This window comes from Indicator indicator, chromosome 7 (genome assembly GCF_027791375.1).
Source record: "Indicator indicator isolate 239-I01 chromosome 7, UM_Iind_1.1, whole genome shotgun sequence".
In the NCBI taxonomy this organism is placed as follows: Eukaryota; Metazoa; Chordata; class Aves; order Piciformes; family Indicatoridae; genus Indicator; species Indicator indicator.
Genome location: NC_072016.1, coordinates 14,910,321 through 14,923,953, shown reverse-complemented (window position 1 = coordinate 14,923,953; position 13,633 = coordinate 14,910,321). Strand labels below are relative to the sequence as shown.

The following is a 13,633-nucleotide window of genomic DNA, read 5'->3' as shown; positions in this document are numbered from 1 at the left end:
ATTTCACAGCAGTTACAGAAGAGCATGTTATGAAGATCTGAAACTTAGATTAAATTGTGTTTTAAAGGTTCATTTTATCTCTCAAATTGAAAAAAAGTTAATTAACAAAACTATTTCAAGGTGATTTAATGTATGACACCACAATTAAGTTCATAAAATAGTAACTACATTTCCTCAGCCAAGAAAGACTGACAGAAAACCAGAACTAATTGCAATGATTTAACTCTTCTCAGCAAACGCAGCTAAAGCTCTCTTTTTAGACCACATTAACCTTTCAAAATTCAAATTAGTTACTGTACTTGTTTCTTAGCTTCAGTTATTAATGGCATAATGGTTTGTTGTGATTTTTAACACCATTTTTGTTTAATTTATTCACTGATAAAAATGGTATGTTAAGAATCTCTCAAAAGATCCAGCAAGACTTTAACCTACACTTTCTAGCATGACCTTGTACAGCTCAGGATGGTTGGGCACACAAAAACAAACCTGGATATTTGGCACATTATGCCCTTCTGAGATTTGCAGAAGTCTCAATGCAGTTCCAGTGGCTGCAGTTCCATAGTTGTATGTACTACAAAAAGTGTAGTAGGAATAAAAGCCAAGATGTATTTTAATACCTTTAGGTATACCAATTTTCCCTGCACAACTTTGCAATTTAATTCTGAACAAGCAAACAAATTCAGATAAAAATCTTCTCCGTATCTAACAGTAACATTAGCTAAATCACAGTTTTTCCAGACTCAGATTTCTTTCCCCACACCAAAGAAAAAAGTCAAAAGGTGTCTTTCTGTGCTTTACACCAAAACATCAGAGGAAAGAGGAATTGAAATGGTGATGGGAGTGCAGGGAAAGAGGGGAAGCCTACTGAAAAAGCATCATATCTATCTCCTTTCTACAAGATCTGAACATTTTTAAAAAACCTGAAAATATTCATGAAATCACCTGTACCAAATGCATGGGAAACAGAGGATAAAAATATTTAATTGCTGTAAATTCATAAGAAGCGACTGAATGTACTTTTAGCATCAAATTGCATTTCTAGTTCTTTTATTGTTGTTTTGGTATTATGTGGGCAAAAGATTTTCAGTTTGTGCTTGGTAAATTTCACTGGTAATTTACATATTTCAGAATTATTAACAGGTGTAGCAATGCATTTTTGTATAAAACAACTCTTGCTAAAGTGAATACTTAAACATTTCAAAACTATGTCCATATGAAATTTATTAAATAACAACTGAAATTGTGCAGGACCAAAAACTCTCACATCAGCTTATTTTCTAGTAAATGTTTGCATCAATTTACCTCAAATCAAAGCTAAAACACAAAACAACCTATCAAAGGCAGGGCCTGAGTTGAATGTATTATTTCAACATTTGTGAAACTAAGATATTTTTCCCTCCATTTCCTATAATCCTAGTAGGCACCTGAGACTGGTTACCACTGACCAAATAAATGGATTTAAACCACTACTATTTTGCAATTAACATAGATGCACCTGCTATCAGGGTTGGGTTTGGGTTTTTGGGGTTTTGGGGGGGGGGGGGGAGGGGAATTAATTTTTTTTTTCTCCACTGCTGTCTAAATCACTGAGGTGGAAATAAAGGTGTTGACAACCAGTACAATCTCCCTATTGCAATGAGATGCCATCTCTTTGAATGGTGAATGTTTGTCATAGTCTTATAGCTAACAGCCAGGTTAGCTGGGAGGGTTTACACATGAAAGCAAGTTAAATGCTATGAACATTCATTCAAGTCATATATGCCAGGTTAATTAAAAAAAAAAAAAAAGTAAATACAGGTGTTTCTTCATTACCAAATAGTAGCAAAACAGTGCTTTTACATGCTGCTATGACTCATGTCATTCACAAAGGAAAACAAAACAAACTGTCTTAAGAATCCACAAAACACAAATGGGTTACAATTTATAAATTTGCATACTGTAGACCCAAGAACAAAAGCTTGTTAAAAGGAAAACACCAACAGTGGATTTATATTCAAAAAAATAACTGCTTGGTTCTGGTACTTTAAAAAACTTATTATATGTGACGTTCGTGTTATGTCCATCTTTTTTAGTAGCAGTCACTTATTTTTGTAGAACAAGAAACGAAGGAGTATCCCACAACTTTATTTGATATCAGAATAATTGTCATGTGAACCAAATAAATGCAAAGAATAACTAAATTATGGTATTTATATTACATTCAATTTCAAACATATTCAAATAAAAATATACACTTAAGACTGAGAAAAGACTTTGTATTTCATATTGTTTATATTAAATCTTTACTTCATATTCTACACAGCAACAGTTTTAAGTGTCCTTAAAGGACTGTCAGTAAATGTAGACACTATAGGTCTGACATTAGACTACAAACCTTCCACCCAAATCCACTTCTAACTCTGCAGATAAAGCTAACACTTTTAAACTACCTACATATAACCAGAACTATGTACACTATGAGGCACAGAAATGCAAATCTTACCAGCAAATATCTCCTCCATTGAATCTTAGATTCCTCCTAAAATGCCAGAAGAGCAGATACTTCCAACACTACAGCAAGTCAGCAGGCTGCACTTATTCAAACTAGCAGTCAGGCAACAGCTGCTCAGTTTAAAGCTAGGAACTGTGGCAAAACGCATAACTGACATGCCCTGCGTAAGCCATGAGGTAGACATGCACTTGGCTGGCTCACTGCAAGCTCAGGTTACCCACCTCTCCAGCTAAAACACTGGGATTCCAGCGGAAGGAAGTTTAGAAACTAAGCACAAGCATACATCGTGCTTACACTGAAAGCATTTGATTTTGACAGCAGAGTTATAAACAAGAGCAATTTAGATTCTGCTGGATTTTTGTCTTTAAATATATTAAGAAATAAGTTAGCCTACACCCAAGCTTTTGTACTAGTTCTATTTACATCAGTGTTGTTTAAACAGGCCAAAAGTAATAAACTGAGTTAAGTTTTGTTTTAGGAAACTTCAGCTGAAACATTCCAAAAACTGTAACATGGGATTCTTTATAAGCAAATGCCCTACCTTCACAGATGTGACACCCTCTGCACTAGAGTCTCCAATAAAAGCTAACAGCATTAGAGCTTTAATGGGACAAAGGACTATGATGACTTAGGCAACTAACTTTGAGAGGGAAATAAGATGAAAACCTCCCTTAGCCTTCCAGAATTTTGATTAACCATAAAGAAATTAAAAATAGAGAGACTGAGAAAGATACCATAGCCTTTCAGACAGCATCCATGTTCATTAAGTAGACACCAGAACTCTGCCTTGATCCCAACAGCCATTAACATCAGGCTGGCATTTTTACCACGTCTTTTTTTTTCACTCTAACCTTAGCCTTGTCTACACACAGTTTACATCACTTTTATAAGCAGCAGGACTACATCAGGGAAAAGGTAGTTATGAAATCTGCTAGAGTACACAAGTCTGAAAAATAATACACAGCCACAAGAAATCTTTCTCCATTTCCCCAGGAAGTCTGAGAGTGATCCATGCAGAACTGGAATGTGAGCAGTGCACTCAGTCGTGTTGTTTATACAGGGAATATACGTTTTGTCTGGAAACCCTCTACTGGAAGAACCATGATGGGATCCAGCCAACACACCATTATTTTTTCACTTCCAGCTGAAATTAGTATGCTTAGATTTCTGAAGAATTTGTGTTAATTAACATTGGAATACAGTATAGAATCTTAAAATAAATGTTATTATAAAAATCCATGTTATTAATGCTATCTCCCCCAAAAAAATACAAAAGAAACCATCAGATTAAACATTTCTTGTCATTATAGGTCAATACTAAAGATTTTTCCACTAATTATAAATGCAAATATCTGGAAATATAAAGAAAAAGGCCCAGAATGTTCTTGATTCTACAAAGAAAACTGTACTATATATCTTTGAACTTAATTCAAGAAATATTGTGCCTGGATATAAATAAAATAGCATTATTCTACAAAGTTGATTTTTCCTTCTAGTTTGTTTCCTAGAAACTTCAAGGGAATCTTGAGGTCCTCGGGGTTTTTTTTGCTTAAGATTGACATGCTAGCATAAACACACTGACAAAGTTCCATTCTACACTTCAAAAGTTCCCATGGATACTACTTATACAGGGCCCATTCAAACAAAATTTCAGACTTTATAATAATAAACAATAACAAGCAGTTCAAGGATTAACTCTCTGCACTTAGAATCCTATTTAATTTTTTTTCTAAAGAATAATTACTCTTCATTTAAAAAAAAAATTAAGATGTTTGATTTTAAAACTGCACAAACTTCTGTTCTCTCAGCCTTCATCAACAGACATTAGCACGTCTTTCATTCCCCTCCTCACAACCAAGTTCTAATACCACAATCAGATTCATTCTATGAATTTAAAGTCTCTTTTTCCTGCTGGTGGAAACAACAGCTATAGACTACCATCAGAGACATTGCTGTAAGCAGAGACTTAAGTTACAGAAGTTAAAGTATCATCAGTATCCCAAACTCCCACACAGTATTATTGAATTAAGACCTATATAAAACCATGCAAAACTCTCTTCTGTTTCTTAACCACTTAGCTCTATACACTGGTGAGGACATCTAGATTCACACAAATGTGTACCATCCTATACCATGAGTATGATACCTGTTCTGTCCAAAGGAACAATTCTGCACATTCACTTAGTTAACTTCAATCTACTGTCTGTATCAATTCTGTATCTTTTCATCTTACAGTAATAAACCTTACTGAACCCGGAAAGTGGACTTTAAGGATAAGCAGAGCTATGCTGGCAGAGCTTAATTCTTTGTGCCTACAAATCAATTAAACATGTTAGATTACAGGAAGTTTTTGTAAAATTAACATCGGCGAAGATCCTCCTAAGCCTTCTTCTGCTGCCCTTGTGTGGCCAATCTGGTTGCAACCAGGCTTGACCAGAGGGTGAGAGGTCTGGGAGACTGACTGCAGTGATCTTTCCTTCCTGCCAATTTATAGAGACAACCATCATAGCCAGCTCCAGATGGTCTTAGGTATCCCTTGACTACAGCTGTCCTCCCAAATCCTTCTCCTTCATTCTGTCATCTCAGCCTTGATCGGTGCTTCCTGACATGTCACTTTTAGTTCTACCCCTAAACAGATAACCTGCACTTGCTCCTGTCTTCCTGATCCATGCTCCAGAGCCAGCAGAGCAGCATGAAATCCTTGATTTCCTGACTCACACCCTCACCTCAGGTCATATTATCTACTTATTGTCTGATGCATCTCCTGGATTTGACTTCCTCTCCTACAGTGTGTTATCTGATATCTTCTTACCTTAGATTCTCAGTCAGAGACATGTTTCATCTTTCCAGGTCTCAATCTCAGCTCATCTGGCTTCACTCTAGATTGCCTTAAATCTTCAGCCCAAAACACATACAGCTCAGCTAAATCATACTGGCCTTCCTGAATCAGTGAACATAAGACCTGCTATTGTCTATGACTCTGGCACATAACTGTCAGTCAATTGCTCCAGCCTCAGGGATCCTGGAATTTCCTCCAATATTGTAACAGTAAGTCTTGTGCAAAGGGCACAAGAACAGCAATGGGAAAAGCCACAGAGGTTTGTATCCTGTTTGCTGCCCAACTTTCGCTGATGGCAGAGTCTGATTACAGAAAATGGGTAATCTCTGAATACTGAGGGATGTATGAAGCAGGTTTTCTTAAGACCAATACAGTCTGCCTCCACTTTCATGACAAAAATCAGTTTCCTTCCGTTCTTGGTCAAAAAGTGCTGTTGTCTACTTAAGTTCTGAGTGAACTTTCTCTGGAAGACGGACAACAGTGATCGCTGACGTCATATTATTTATATCATTTAAGAAAATGGTCTCAGACTTGAACAGTTTTTAAAGACACTAAAGTGATAAGAATACTGATACAAAATGTTTGAACTTTGCTCCATCCTCAGAAACCTCTTACTTTCCCTTTATTTTTTTTCTTTAGATTACAAAGGTACGTAAGTTATCTTTGGAGGGAGGAGGAGCATGCAGGGGGGCAGGGAAGGGAGGGTACAAGCTTCTTTCCAACAATTACTCTGGATGCGGGTATCAAATACACAGCACAAACATTTTCACATACTCTGGTTCCTTCTTTAAGATTAAAAAAAGACCTGAAACTTTCTTTTTTTTTTTTTTTTTCATTTTCTGCATAAAAAGCAGACACCACATGTCCCGTGACAATGACCGAATCTTCAAATATGGCTCCAGTGAAAGTTCTGGCCCGTTCACAACTATGAACAAACCTTCTGTAACAATCAATTTGTAAGAAACAGAACAGGCTGAGAAGCAGGATTTCCCTTCTATGGCAGGAAATCTGGTTTCAATCCAAATCCCACCGAAGGACAATCTTCAAAACTTCTTACTAACCAGAAATTCTGAGTTACATGCGGAGGTGCTAAAACAAAGTAGTTGAAACGTCTTCGGTGTTCATATGTGAAAATTATGTTCTCTGCAGTAACAAAGATGTTGACAAGGATGTGAATGTCACTGACCAGCTGTGGGAACTCCACGCATCTGTGGTTCCCGGCAGTCTACTCTCAGACTGTCCCTGTGCTACCAGGACCAGAGTTGCAGTTTCTCAGTTGGAAGCCTGACAGCAATGTGAGCCATTAGAGAGCTGGGTTTCCAGATTCACTGCTCCAGACACAAAAGGTGAGTCTCCTACAGAACATGTCCTATAGGAGTTTTTAAAGTCTCTCAGTCCCAAATCCATGTGACTGGGAATTCTGGCTTTGGAGGTCTGTTATGTTTGAAAGCCTTCTCTGGAATGAACAACAATGATCTGGGCACAAGACTACCCTAACCCTGGGGAGATCATTTACGGTTCGTAGCTACAGAACAAAACCTTAAAACAGTTATTTCCTACAATTGGACCACTTATGACTGTAAGGTTCATTGCTCAGGTCACTAAATAACTTTGTGAAGGACGGAACATGAAGAACTCACAATGCGTTTCGTGCTAGAGAGACATAAAATCAGGAGGCTGTCCCACCATCAAGGACTCTCTGCCTGCAGTATTCATATTTCCAGGGCAGACACTACATAAAATGCCTAACTACAGAGCACATAAGGGTTTTGAGAAGTCCTTTTACATCATGAAGGACAACCCCAATGAAAGTAATGGGCTCCTCTTTAAATGGACTGCGTAAAAGAGTGCTGAACTTTATCTCCAGGAATTGCAAACATTTTGAAAGAAAAGTAGTGGAATGTTGTCTGGTCCAGAAGAGGTCCTCTAAACATAAATCCAACAGCCCTTGAGATCTTTTCAAGACTGGCTGATACAGACAGGTTTTAATAAATATGTTCACTTCTTGAAACTTTTTTAGAACTTTCTTGAAAATCAGTCCAAGTGCACTAATAGTTACTATCGAGTTTTCAATGGTCTGAACTGTGTCCTCAGTTTCATGGCTGTACTGAAGCTTAATTGTAGCAAGCTGAGGAACAATTTTACCTGGTGGAAGATATACGTCTACTTGACGTGGACCTTACTATCATGTTCCATGTCCTTGGCACAAAACTGGATGTGCTGCAACACAAGCAATACAGCAAGTCCTCAATAGCACTCTCGTGTGGTGCCTATCTACAAGGTAAAGATCTGTTGGAACCAGATCCACCACAAAAATATTTTACACTAATTACTTCGTATTAATTCACCACTTCTTTCAGCTTCTATTTACAATGTTTTTAGCTAATACAACATTTATAGGACACAAAGGAAGTTTGAGTTCAAACTTCTGAGTGGCAGAACTGTAACTAGATAGTTCAACAATTATTTACACTTATGTAATAGTCCAAATTACTTCTGAAGATATTTTAAAATACATTTACACAATCTTTTGTTTTCGTAACGCATTCTAGTTCCACCTATGCCAGTGTTCATATTTCATTTGGTAGTGGTTCTTTTTATTATTTCAAGTAATCAATATAATTGCTGCCTTTGGGCATGCCTGCCTCTAAATAGCAAAGTATGGTGCAATGATACTCAAACCACCACCATCTCAGCTAGTGCCATTACCAGAAAGGGTCATATTTTGAAGGATTATTACCCAGGGCTGCCTATATTGTTTTCAAGTAAACCAAAATAAGGGCTTTCCCTACATCATGAGAATACTCCAGTTCAGGTCTGAATGACTCAGCAACAGGTCAAGTGTCTCTACACAGGACTGCCCTGAGCAAACCAGATGTCTACAGCATTTATTTTTTTCTGAAAGAAACTGCCATCACAACAGTGTTCTCCTGTCTTTCCATCAGGTCCTTTATGCTTGGACCTTTGATTGTAGTATGGTATCTTCCTACACTGCAAGTCCTTTTTCAAGTACAACTTCAAAGGAAGAACTGTAAGACGTTCTAATACAAAACTTTAAAAAATAAATTAATTAAATACAAAGACCTGAAAAACTCTAATTTGAAGCTTTTGTGGAACCAAGTTAACACTTGAAAAATCTATCCTGCCACAGCTTGTGAAACACAGTAACAAGAAACATTTTACTCTTTTGATCAAGAACAGCCAAACAGAATTAGAGGAGTCTTCCCTCCATTCTTCAGCAGGCTGAGCAACATAGAATCATAGAAAGCATTGGTTGGAAGGGACCTTTAAAGGTCATCTAGTCTAACCTCCATGCAGTAAGCAGGGACATCCCCAACTAGATCAAGTTGCTCAGGGTCCAGTCAAACCCAACCTTGAATGTCTCCAGGAATGGGGCCTCCACCAACTACTTTAGCAGCCTGTTCCAGGGTTTCACCAGCCTTATAGTAAAGAACTTCCTCCTAATATCCAATCTAGATACACCCTTCTCTAGTTCAAAACCATTGCCCCTTGTTCTAGTGCTACAAGCCCTTGTAAACAGCCCCTTCTCAGCTTTCTTGTAGGCCCCCCCTTCAGGTACTGGAAAACCACTATAAGGTCTCCCCTGAGCCTTCTCCAGGCTGAACAACCCCCAGGGTATTAAATCACTGTGATACACCTGAACTGCCTTATATATATATATAGAAAACCTCAATATTCTAAAGCTGCAGGACACCTCTTCCTCAACAGAGACTACTACAGTAAATAAAATCTTTATTGCCTACATGAGCTGCCTGTGGAATTGCAAATCAAGATCTTGGCTTTTTTCTTTATGGTGTCATATCCTTGGGTTCAATATGGACATCACAGATCCCCAAACCAGTGCAAAGCATGCTGTTACACAAAGCACACGTGCAGTCACTAGCTTAGACTCTATAAAAAGGTACAACCATATTAGCATATTAGTGAGCCCAAGCTAATTACTGCTGCTGCTTCCAGTTTCAGAACTCAGTTGGAGCCTGCAGCTCTACGGTGAGAGTCACCAGCTGGGCTTTTCAGGCACTGCAGTAACATGCTCATGGGAAGCTGACATTTGTACTCAGAGGACAGAGCACCCTTAAGAGTCTTGATCATGTCTGGGACACCAAAACTCTATGCTTTCTTCTCCCACTCTGCAGGAAGAAGGTTCACCACACTGCACCACCAAGTACACGACAGTTCTTTTAACCTGGCTTTCCAGAGCTGCCCCAGGAATGTAGGTGTTTATTTTACTAAATCATTCATCTCCCTAGAACAAACAAAACCCAAACAAAATAAAATGGAAAAATCCTACCAAAATAGGACACTGTACTGTACATATCCTTGTGTCTCACAAATGATAAAGTTATGTGAAACTTAGTAATGTGGCTCAATGTAACGTTGCTTGACATATTATTGAAATTCCCTCAGAAGTTACAGCTTTCCATCTGTACCTGTTACATCAGTTTAGTGATTCTTTTTGCTATTTGATTCACCTAAAGAGTGACTAGTTAAGTCTAGACAGGTCCACTATTTGGGATAAAGTAAGACAATCTGATCTGTCTGTAAAAGTGAGGTCAGTATCTGAACTAGTTAAGGACACTGAGAATTCTGTACTTTATCATATTCCTGTAAAATTCTGGGCAAGCTGTAATAGCCACATACTTCAAATCTACCACTGAGATATGACATTTTTCATTACAGATGATGATAAGACCTTAGGAAATATTCTAGGCATTAAAAATTAATATAAAAGGTAGTCACTAATTTGTACCAAGAATACCTTTGTCCTCTTTACCTTCCAAAAGTGACCAAATTAAATCACAGCATAGAAACTTAGTATGTAACATCCACCCTCATCAGGCATTTTCCACACAGACTATACCCACATTATTTGAAATGATCCCATACTAGAAAGATGATAGACCTGGGAGAAAACCAACAATAAGTTAGAAATTAATTGAACATACTTACCACACACTGCTGACAGCTAGTTGTATAATGACACCAATAATAACTGAGTATACACCTTGCTCAAGTCCTTAACCAAGTCATCCCATAAACATGAGTGCTTGGTGAATGAGAAAAACTACACAAAGGAACACCCTAACAACAATGGCCTAGGTATTAACTTGTGATGCAGACAGAACATTTCTAAAAAAAGAAAAAACCAAACACCAAAACCATACAAAAAGATGTCCATTCTGTAATAAGAATTATCACAGTCTCACAGTACATCAGAGGTTGGAAGGGACCTCAAGAGATCATCAGGTCCAACCCCCCTGCCAGAGCAGGATTACTTACAGTAGTCCGCACAGGAGTGCATGCAGGTGGTTTTGAAAGTCTCCAGAGAAGGAGACTCCACAACCCCCCTGAGCAGCCTGTTCCAGTGCTCTGTCACCCTCACTGTAAAGAAGTTTCTCCTCATGTTGAGGTGAAATCTTCCCTCTTTGTATGCATTTTTCCATTATTAAACTAACATAGCTAGTCCTTACAACAGTCATCTTTTTTTATCTGTTAACTTCACTTATGAGTACCTAAACTACACAGTATTATCTAGTATTATGGATTTTGTATTACACACTACACTTAAAAGTTGATACGATTCAAAAAATGATATGTTCATTACCTTTAAGCATTGTTCTTCCAGTTGATCCTCCAAAGATATTTAAAAGACCACTTCTTGCTCCTACTGATGTAGTTGCTTCTAGTAAAGCACCAGTTATATAGTTAGAGAGAGCAGTTCTCCGTGAGGTGGCACGATACTGGCAGTAAGCACCGGTTACACATGGTTTTACACAAAAACCATCACCCTTGCATACACAGTTTGTACCAAACGTTGGGAGATTTCTCAGAAACTGAGGAAAATATTCCAAAATATCTTCTGTTCCTTCTTCTTCTCTCACTGTATTGAATATCTGTAAAGAATACAAAGACATTAACCATTAGCTCAGTTATTTAATAAACCGAATATCAAACAATTCCATACTAGCAGGACTTCTTGTAAAGTTCAGCAGCCTCTGCATAAAGGAGCTGTGTTAAAATATTGCATTTATGCATTAAACCTGAAATATCTATGAATCCAGAACGGTTCCTGTGAAGATTTTGAGCACTCTCTTTCCAATCTCTGGTTAAAAGCCATTTTAAGGATCACCATCAGACAAAAAAGGTCATATCAATAGATCTGGTCAACATTTAAAATAACAAATATACACAAAATTATCTATAAGACTATTAAATCTATTGTGCTTTGAGTGAAGTCTTACTGATATCAGTAGCAGAAAAACAGATCTACTCAGGATTTGCACTTTTCCTTGGTGAGTGGGGTGGGGTTTTGCAAACAGAAGCGGTTTTAATCACTGTGAGCAATCTTTTGAAATGTTCTGGTGTCATGTTCATTGCATTACTTCCAGCCTACGCACAGGTCCTCTATCTACTATTGGTTTAGTACTCTTTTTTTCCAATATTTGTGCTAACACACTAATGAACTTCAGCCTGTGGCTTAGCAACTAAGTACTGTTTGCTTATTTAAAAGAGTCTAACGATCAAAGCAAGAATCTGGAAGAAATCTGTTCATTTAGAATACAAAAAGAAACTTGACTCTTTGCATTCTTGTATGCTGACTTACTGATTGACTTTAATAATTTGTTTCAACAATCTGTGCTTTATAATTACAACTATCAAAACAAAAATGAGCATAAAGATTACCAGAACAGGTGCTGAAATAATTTTCATGTGGTTGATCTCCATCAGTCCTTAGATGTGCACAAGAAATAATCTGATGTCTTAATCATCACAAAACGGGGGTTTTGTGATTAATGGCTTGTTGTTGCCATCCTTACTCACATATAAACAAGATACAGTTATCCATCAAAGTGGCAGAAATTGCATTCAGTCCTATGATGCAAGTACTCATGTGCTCAAAGGATAAGAAACTGTTTGCACAGTCTGTACACCCCACACATTGGAGTCAGCATCAAGCTCACCACAGGACATGTACACACCCAGCCATGTAACCAAGGAGTGAAGCAGCTCCTGGCACAGGGATCTGCACACATAGCCTCTTCTGCCTTAATACCTGCCATGTAAGTGAGGTGGGTTCAAACACCCTGCTCTCACTAGGTATCTGACCCTCTACAAACAGAAGTTGTGAACAAGGACATAATTTTTTCATCCATGTAAAGAAACTGAGAACTGCAAAAGCCTCGATTCAGCTGATAAATTCAAAATCTGGCAATTTTTTATCACATTTATGTTTGCCATCAATCATAAAATCAAATAAGGCAATATTTAATGTGTGTTTCTTAGCTTAGCTTTAATTTTTCTATTAATAATTTATTGTAGAAAGCCAGTAAAGTTTTATTCAAGATACACTAATTTATTTGTTAGTAATGCAATTCAATGATTTCATAAAGAGCAGACATTTATTAACACAAAAATCATTCACATGTTGACTAAGACTTTCATAGCTCAATTCCATTAGAAAAATGGCTTCTGTGATTCACTACACAATGAAATGCTCTGGTTATCTACCTATCTATCTCAACCCCTCTCCCACCCCTGCAAATTCTCCAAAATTTATTTGTTGAGGCTTCTGGAAACATTAAGCCTGTACTTGAGCCTCTTTATCTTCCTTCCTTTGGTATGCAACAGTTTATAGACTCTCAGAAAGAACACTGCCCACCTCCACCTTTATTCAGAAAGAAAAGGCACTTTTACAGCCTATATTATCTGGATACAGTGTCTGCAGACCTTTTAATTGGCTATTTGCAAGGAAGAGTGGAATGTGCATATGGCACACCTTTCCAAAAGGTGTACAGTAAAATCACAAACCTCTCATGCATGGATTATGACTGTGTCATGTCCAGCAGACATAAGTAGTCTTTTTAGCTTCTTCTTACAAAAATATTTAGTTAATGAAAATAATTTACCTCCTCAAAACTTCAGCCACCTTCAAAAATATTTTTTAAATCGGGTTCTGCAACTTATAAAGTCATGTTCTGTTGAGTGCACAACTAAAATTTCTTTCAGCTGCCAAAGCAAAGAAATCATTTGTTGACAGAAATAGGCGACAATGTTTTGCTGGAGAGATTATACATAGAAAAATGGTGTTAATCTCTTTTGTATAAAGTAGACTTCAGGGCACTAGCTGTCTCCCAAAGACTCTGCACTTCATATAACATTTTAAAATACTGTTTGTTTTGATGTTTTTAAGCTCTGAATGTGTCGCTTCTGCTGCACACAGATGAGGTTATGAAAAAATAGAGACTTAAAACATGTATACTTATCAATCACTGCAAAGAACT

The 13,633-nt window shown here is 37.4% G+C and overlaps 1 protein-coding gene across 3 annotated transcripts in view; it reads right to left on the bottom strand.

The window, feature by feature from the left end:
- Window positions 1-13,633, bottom strand: part of PLCE1 (phospholipase C epsilon 1) — a 119,785-nt gene that overhangs the window by 67,758 nt on the left and 38,394 nt on the right. For all 3 annotated transcript variants that reach the window (XM_054382072.1, XM_054382073.1, XM_054382075.1), the window contains one exon: window positions 10,957-11,245. In XM_054382072.1, coding sequence (XP_054238047.1) covers window positions 10,957-11,245 — 289 coding nt within the window. The remainder of the gene's footprint in view (window positions 1-10,956; window positions 11,246-13,633) is intronic.